The sequence below is a fragment of the Limulus polyphemus genome, unplaced genomic scaffold (assembly GCF_000517525.1).
Source record: "Limulus polyphemus unplaced genomic scaffold, Limulus_polyphemus-2.1.2 Scaffold650, whole genome shotgun sequence".
Lineage (NCBI taxonomy): Eukaryota > Metazoa > Arthropoda > Merostomata > Xiphosura > Limulidae > Limulus > Limulus polyphemus.
In genome coordinates this window covers 200174-209509 of record NW_013666260.1, presented here as the reverse complement: position 1 = coordinate 209509, position 9336 = coordinate 200174, and the positions used below count along the sequence as shown (strand labels likewise).

Genomic DNA, 9336 nt, shown 5'->3' with positions numbered 1-9336 from the left:
ATCATATGCTATTTGTTGTACACATAGCCCCCCCCCCACGTGGCACGGCGGTATGTCTGCGGACTTGACTTATAACGCAAGAATCTGGATTTCGATACCCGTGGTGGGCAGAACACAGATATCCCATTGTGTAGCTTTGTTCTTAATTACAAACAAAACAAAAACAAACACTTGTACACATAGAAGGACGTGGAAATCATATTATTAAAAATTCCTAACGTTTGCAAAGTGATCGGTTTGATAGAAAAAGAACATTTTCCGTAAACTTTAACCTTTAGAAAGCTGGCAAACTATTTTTTTAACTTAGCATATTCGTTGTTGAATCTGTTCATACAGACAGTACATTGACAAATTCTTGGAATTATGTTGAGTATATTAACAAAAACTCATAAGAGTATATACCTTTCCTACCTTTATATATAAAGATAAAATAATCTCAGGCATCGTAAGTTACTCAATCGCTAATAAATACTACACATTTAAAATGTTAACAAGACGCTGTTGTTAGGTTGATTATAGTATTAATATGGTACTATTGTTAAGTTGACAACACACAGCTACTTAATCATCAGTTAATGCATTAATAGGTCATTACTGTTAAATTGATGTCACGCATACTTAAAGTATTAACAAGATGCTATTGTTAGATTGATGTTACACATATTGAGTACACTAATAATGTACTATTGTTAGGTTGATACCACACACTTACTTAATGCATTAATAGGTCATTACTGTTAAACTGATGTCACGCATACTTAAAGTATTAACACAGCATTATTGTTGTCTTGATACCACTCATTGCACTGCATATATATATATATATATTCTATCTATATGTATTAGTACATTAGTAAAAACGTAAACATAATTGATAATTGCTCAAATATTCTTACTTTTACTGTTTCTGGTAATGATGAGGTTACACTTTCATACTCTTTACACTATTCTCAAGTTCATTTGAAGAAACAAGACTGTTCGGAAAGATTACGCTTTTTCTTGCACATGAGACAGCTTTATTGTAGTAAACGCATCTATACAAATATAATAATACAGTATGTCTGTGTAACTACTTCGCAGGGTGTGGATGGATCTTCACCAAATTTGGTATGGAGGTTCATTTGGTCTACGGGGAGATACATGCAAATTTACGGTTTCACATTTTGTGTTTTGTAGTTTCTATGGGCGTTATTGCGTTTCTTACAATTACATTAATGTCCTAAGATAACCTTTCACTAATCATGAATTTACATAACTTCTGTCCAGGGGACGGGTACTCCAGCTTGTTGTTTATAGACTATACAAGAAAAAAAAAGAATAGTTTATCCATTTGATCACTTCTCAATCCATCTCACCTGAGGAGTTTTTCGTGTGTAGATATTTTATAAATAAATTACCTTTCGGTGTTTTTTTTTAAAACACGTTTTTTTCCCCCAGTTTTTAAAACTGTTGTATTAGACATGATAAAAAGTTTTATCTCCCCAGCTACAAGCTAAAATCAATATTAAATTATCAGTTTCTCGGCGATGTCATTTATCTGCTAGTGTGTAACAATAAAAGCTTTCCATCACACGTCTTCACCTCCTGATAAGTGACATGACTTTATTACAGTAGTGGTCTTATGAAAGAATACAGAAAATAAGCTTTAGTGGTCTTTATCAGTAGCACATCAAAATGTCAGCTTTCATTAGCTCCTGATCCCACTGGTTAGTTTGCAGCCTAATGGAACTAGAGTGATTTAAGCTATAATTTTACCTACAGAATGTTGTACTTTGCCAGTATGTTAAGAAAAAAGGGAGGAATTCCCAACTATTACTGATAAAAGAATGACAAATATTCCTCACGGGATTTTATAAATACAGCACCAGGTGCTCGCAAAGTTCAAAGTTACTGACAATATTGAATAATAAGCAGGTCATATCCATGACAAAACTGTAAAATGTAAATCCAGAATAAACGTTTTTGGTTCTTCCTTATTCTTTTTATTTTTCTTGTGGTAGGCTTATTTAAGATTGTGTTTGTTTTTAATTAAGCTACACACGGGTATCTAAATCCGGTTTCTAGCGTTGTAAATCCGCAGACATACCGCTGTGCCACTGGGGGGGCTTAAGATTGTGATGGATTTATTATCATATATTTATTTTAATATCGATGTTTGTTTAAATCAAATTTATATTTAGAAATGTACATGACTTATCCTGTTAGATATGTATTGCGAAACTCCCGCCTATTCTCTAAAGTTGTAGAAGATTATCGTGTGTAAGAATCAACAATATATTTATGTACGTAAACGTTAGGGTTAGCGTCAGTATTGTTATGTAAAACTGAAATTTCGAGAAACTCTGCACACGCCTATAATTATAACCAACGCGACGCGCCAGAAAACAGTATCTATTATTGGTTTGCTATAAACCTCGGAAGCTATAATTGTGAATAACGCTTTTTAATCGGGAACTTAAGCTATTTGATCAGGAACGTTTATAAATTTCGAACATTACAAACCATTTAACTTCAGGGGATTCACAGCGGACATTAGTACTTTTACGAAAACATTACCCAACTTCATGGGTGGGAAAAAAACGGCATGTGATCAGTGAAGACTACAGAGCTCCCTATTAAGTGAATTGTATCTACGGCAACTCGAAATTATCTCGTTCATCGTGAACCCTCGCTAAGACATCAAGGATGTTCCAGACTAGAAAGAAGACTTTATATTGCTTGTAAGTTTGTAAAACTTTTGTAAATAAGTCATTGTTTGTAGTAGCTGTTTGTAATAACTGTTACTGTAAATTGTATTATTGTTTGTATATTAAAACATATTTGTATAAAACAAAGAAAACTGTGTGTATCAATCTTGCTGGCAAATATCATAAATTGGCATTTATTTAACTACTAAATCTAAATTACAATTTAACTCAGTTTTAGGCTGTTTGAAATTGCAATACGTAACAAGATTAATTAGCTATAAGGTAATTAGAACATACAGTTAACTAAAAGATCGAAGGATTCAGCAAATACGTGTGGAAGTAAAATATATGTATGACGAAATGAAAAGACAAACAACAAATGTAAAATAAAACACAACCACAAGCGAATATGAAACAAAATTTAATGCACAACGACAAAACGTAATAGAGTACTGAACCTAAACTCATAAAGAAACGAAAAACTGAGCCTAAACTATATATACACACGAAGAACTGAACCTAACCTAATAAGAAAAAACACACGACGAATTGAACTTAAACTGAAGTGAAAAAAAGACATGTGACTCTTATACAATGACCCCTTAAAAATCGCACAACTTCACTGACTGTAAATCCGAACGAGTTTTCACTCTTTGAAAGTTGAAACAAGACTGAAAATTAAACGTATTCGCAACCAATCGGAGAAGTTACGTGTTCATGGCATGACCAACCGGCTCGTGAGTCCCTGCAGTCACATTATCTCTCCACTTGCATAAGACAATTGCAAGAAATGTGAATACGAAAGGCTGAACACATCAGTATAAATAACCTAATTGGTACCAAGCTAATGGTTGACTGGTGTTTACCACTAACCTATAACCCCCAGAAAAGATGTTTTTACTGTTATAAAGGTTTTCCAGCTAACGTCACTTTCAGTCGTAGTTGCCTGATGGTTGTTTACTGTAATATTGATGGTAACTCTAAGGTAAATCTAACTTTAAATTAATAAAGCTAATTATGCAAATAGGAATAGTATCCCATTTTGTTAGCTCTAAATTATTTTGGAGTATCGCATTTACTCATAACTATTACATAAAAAATCCATGTTTAAACAAAAAGCCGTTCAGTTTTTTCTCTTAAAAAAGTGTTCTTTGAAAGATCCAAATAATCCGAACTACACCCCTAATGTCTTCTAATTTTCCACACCCAAGGGCAGAAAACAGATAATAGAGCGCCATGAACGCATCACACAGTGGAATGAACTGCCCCTGTCATTTACTGCTAGTACATTGGTCCACGCTATAACTTAGTGCTACTTATCTGTTGGTGGTCAACTTTTTACATAATCTTGTAGCATTAATGCGACAGTAATGGTTATACCTTATATCACGAACAACTGCTACACCGCAAAGCATGTTTTCCCAACCAAAAATAAATATGAAGCCCGATCTATCATTCGATTTACCGCTTGTCACCGAGTTATACTGACTTCGGAAAATTCCACCTCTCATCAGTAACCTTGGATAAGAGCAAATCGAAGGGGACTGTATATTATATGTTTGGTGTTTTTTTAGTTGTCTTTGATTCACTTCAGCGAACTTATGTTTAAGATATTAAAAATACGTATCTTAAACAGAATTTAGGAGAATAAATTAGCATCATCAATGATGCATATCTGTTGCTAAGTTAAAAATTACCTAGGTAGTTTAGTCACCCTTCCCCCCTCAGGGTTACCTTAGGGGCGTACAATACACCCGGTCCTTCCACTCCCAGGAGCTATATGAGCGTACTTTGATTAAGGGTTTTCCACACTGAATCCAAGAAATGTGGTTTGTGGGGCCATTTTTGAATCGAATATGCAATAAATCAAAAAAAGAAATTTTTTTGAACTTCTCAATTTTCCCTGGTCCTCACGAATATAAAATCTCTTGTGGCGAAAGGATTAAAATATTATATGTGTTGTAGTAATTGCTTATTATTTTCATTAATAGAAAACATTTTAAAACTCTTAATTTTGCAATATCGACTCTACCCTAATCGCTCGCTCCTCCAGTAGGTCATTTGCGTCCCTAGGGGCGCACCTCACACTTTCGGAAACACTGATGTAAACTAAACCATGATATCATGATCAGTGCCTCTGAAATCATCGAAATATTATGCATCGTAATGTGTGTAAACTAATTAATCCTAGAATTACCGCTTGGCTAAACTTTCTAGGACTATTTATGAGTTATTTATGGGTTCATGAGTTTATTGGACACCCCTAATAACATTCGAGTCCCGCAAAAAATATAAACAAAAACACCATCAATACTGTAATAAATCCTATTAATTACGGCTATTCATTTTTTTATACCGGGTGTTGCAACGAGTATAAACATAAAATTACTCAATACATTCTAATACTAGTTAGAGTACTCGTCTCCTGGATGGAATTCATGTAAATTCATGGTTAATGAAAGATTATCTTGGGACATGAAAAGTTGCTTCTCTTATATTTAATTGTAAAAAACGCAAAAACGTCCATACAAACTGCAAAACACAAAATGTGAAACCGCAAATTTGCATGTATCTCCACATGGACTCAACAAATCTTCATGCCAGATTTAGTGAAGATCCATCCACACCTGCGAATTATTACATGGACGTACAACAGACAGTACTATCATATTTATGTAGATACGGAAGGCACCGATCCCTAACATGTTGGTGATTTGAGGGTTCAATTAGCACAAGGGGGTATTATCAATGCATAAAAAGTACATAATTAACTAGTCGTCGTTTCAACTCTAGTAGTTACTCAGTGTCTATTATAATGGGAAAGGCGAGGCTTAGGGATTCATGGTTTACGTCCCCGTCTGGCAAAAATGCGCTCTGCACTTTGGGGGGAGGGGACTTGAATGCGCTATATATAGGACTGACTGTGAAATCTCACTGTTCCGTCAGACAACAGCAGCCCAGGAGTTGGCGGTGAGTGTTACTGAATACCTGCCTTGCCTTTCTCTAAAAGTTCAAAAACGAGTATGCCCAAATAGCTGTTGTGTAGCTTTTCGCGAAATTCTGAAGCAATCAAACAAACGTTGGTACTTTATATTTATTTTGAAACATGAAAAGTAGACAAACAACACAAAATATGAAGCATGTTACGTCAAATGTTTTCCTATAATAGAAACATTTTATTACGAGAAAAGATTGGAATGAATAATGCATATTTAGATGTTATTCAATCAAATATTAATTCCCGCCAAGAACAACTCCTTGAAAGGCAGCTGACTGGTTGAGCTAAGCGCATGCGTATTTGTCAAGTGTATCGTTCAATGTCTAAACGAACCTGAACGTACAGCACATCACGCTGAGAGAGAGGAGAAAGTTACAGTGTGTTAGTAAGAGATTTTCGCTGATCAGGACAAGCATTGCATCGGGAACGAAGAATAAGCACTACAGGAACGTTTTCTTTGTGGCAGTGCAAGAAAAAAACAATAACGCAAGAGTTTGGGCACGAGTTTTATATTAGTGATTTGTGAGCATCAGTTTGAGGTTAAGATAACCAGCGAAATGCGAAAAATTTTACATGACACTGTTGCTCTTCGGTCAACGACTGATTAAGTTCAGCACTAGGGTTCGGTGAAACGGACGTGTTGTCAGCTTACGTTACGTTGTTAGTGCTAACAAATTCAATTAAAACATAACGATTCTTAATACGCGGACTTTGATAAGAAAATACTATTTCACTCGATGATATCAACCATGGCTAAAGAACACGAGCTTTTTCAAGCGATTAAAGCTGAAGATTTATCGGCATTATCACGTATTTTGACGAAGTACAAAACATCAAAACATAGTAAGTAATATTACTTTAAAAGCCTAGGTTAAGGTCTCCTAGACTTATAATTTTATATCATAATTTATATATTTTAACTATTGTTGTATTTACATAATCTGAAAGGTATAAAAGTGTAAATCAACTTGAAATTTAGCGCTTATGAAAAATGGATATACGTGCATAACGAAAATAGGCGGAGGATTATAAAATTTTTAACAATTTTAGTACCGTTAAATTAGTCGTTGGGCTATAATTTTGCTTCTTACTAGTACTAATAGTAATAGTAATATAACCCAATTAAAGTTTTCAAACCTTTTAACCTAAAAAATACCAATATCTTGCGTTGATACTACTTTAATTTCAAAACAAAACCATCACGTGATCGTACAAATTAAGCACGTTTCTATAAACATTTTTTAAAACCGTATTTTAAATTTTTGGGTTAAGTGTTTCTATTCTAAATATCAAGACTTCCGTGGTATTGATTTCAAATATACTTTTTATAACAAAACAGTACTATATTTTTGAATGTTAAAAAAGCAAGTTTGTTGTAAACTATAAAATATTTCATTATATTAAATATATGTTTTATATTTACAATTAGTATGTAGCATTTTCTTTAGGTAAAACTAAAAACAGTCTTTGTTTATAGATTAGGTGTGATACACTTTGTTAAGAATTCTTTCAAAGCGTTATCTGTTAACTGTAGTCTATTATTAACAAGTTTAATTACGATTATGGTTCTTCTTTTGCTTATGAATTATAAATACTTATGTAAACAGTTTTTATAAACAATTCATGGATAAAATGTGAAATCGGAGAGTTTCAGAAGGATTTTGAAACGTTTAGATTTTGACTTAACACTGGGGCAACTTCATTTTTTCTTCTTGAAGTAGGCTGGATTCTGCTGCCGTGTGTTTAATTTCATGCATACACGTAAGCAGCGATACGAATTAATACTGTACTTTTAGACCTGTCGATTTTGTTTTATTAAAACAGATTTCTGTAAAAAAAAAAAAAAATCGATATGTACTTTTAAAGTTGTTAACAAATACGTTTGTCACTGGTTCTTTACTTATTTTTATTTTCTAAGTTGCTAGCCCTACTCTTTCTCGTCTGTACAATCCTTTCCATAGCCTATGATGTTACTATAAGCGACTGATAAAGCAAAACGTTGATAGTAGAAAAAAACAAAAACTTTTATCCGATAATTAGGCCTAATTATTAACAAATTAAAATCTTTACAATTCTGGAGTTTACGTTATGACAGTTGAAAATACAGATATTTACTTCCCTTTCTTTATGTTATAGATTACGTAGATTACCTGACGTTGAAACCTACGTAGCCAACAGCGATTGCGATTGATCCTAACTCACTGAGCCTCAGAAATCAATATCTGCAGATTATATGTTGTAGGCGCATTTATTTGGTGATATAATGTATAATTTATTATAATAATTCATGCTAGCAGACTCGGAATTATCCATGAAAGTGCATGTTTTAATCTTATCTATGCGTATCGTGTAAATTAAAAAAAAAAAAAAAAAGGTGGGGGCAATCACATGCAATCATTGTTTTTATTTGTTATATTAAGCATTATTTTTAAATATAGGTTTTTTGTGTACTAAAAATACGGTCTTCATTTATCTGTGTATGAAGTGATTTGTACCGGTATTAGAAAATTAATATTTAGAAAAGCAAGTTTTAGATCTGCATATGTCAATATTTTTGTGCATAAATTCAAAGGTTAGCTTTTATTATAAAGTATATCAGTTTGGCTGAAATAGTAAAAAAACAACACACATTTAAAATATTTTAAACAAAACCTTTATCAAATAGTCGCACTGTTCTAAAATATTCATGGTTTATAATAGTATTTTTCACTTTGTACTATTAGTATTATTCAACCAATATTTGAAAATCCTTTGCTCAAGATTAATGGCTTCTCATCTGAGTAAATCACTAAATGTGTATAAAGTTAGGTTGTGTTCCTCCTGGTCATTTATATGGGTGTGTGCCAAAACATGTATTATTCGCAGATGGTTTTTAGGACTTATGAAACCTAAAGGATATTTGTAATTTAATTCTGTTCACTTAGAAAGAATGAGTGATTTTATGTTAGGATTTCAGTTAATCTTGTTAAGAACAAGGACCCAAAAATCGAGAGTTTGAATAGGTTTTCGTATTTTTATTTCCGTTGGCACCGTGCTTTAGTGTAAACAAAATGGTTGAAAAAAAACTGATTCTGGGTGATCTTATGTGTTTTCATGTCTTTGTTTTGTGTTTGCTTTATGCTTCTGAAGAAATAAACATGTGTTAGCACTAATTTTGCGTGGTTGGCGTATTCGCTCACCTCAGTTAGGTTTCATCAACAACTGTCAACATCAGATTGTGGAAGAATTTTGTTACGTAAATATGTATAATTTAGGCTTCGTTTATTATTTTTACGTTTGCTTATTAAAACGAATTTAAAATATCATATAAAATATTAAAACATATCAAATCTGCCCAGGTGTCGCACAGTTAAAAATATTTTGTAAAATAATTGCGTGTTTCAATCGAAAAATGCCAGGTCTTGCCAACTGCAGTATGGTGAACATATACTTTACATATTAAATATAATAATGATACAAACCACAAAGATTTTTTTTCAAATAATTTTAAATACTACATATTGAATATCTTGGTACTATTTTTCTAGATAAAGTTTCTATCGTGGAATTTATCATTGAAACGAAGTATTCCATGTTAAATTAACGTATTGCTTATTATGGGTAACGGTTGCGTAGGCCAGCCTTTTGTTTTCTAGTGATCGATGATATTAA

The 9336-nt window shown here is 32.9% G+C and overlaps 1 protein-coding gene across 1 annotated transcript in view; it reads left to right on the top strand.

Moving 5' to 3' along the window:
- The first annotated feature begins 6031 nt into the window (after positions 1–6031).
- The window catches only part of LOC106459704 (caskin-2-like), a 145629-nt gene continuing 142324 nt past the window's right edge, over positions 6032–9336 (top strand). The window contains exon 1 of the mRNA XM_013919351.1: positions 6032–6528. Within this exon, the coding sequence (XP_013774805.1) occupies positions 6423–6528 (106 nt within the window). The 5' untranslated portion in view covers positions 6032–6422. The remainder of the gene's footprint in view (positions 6529–9336) is intronic.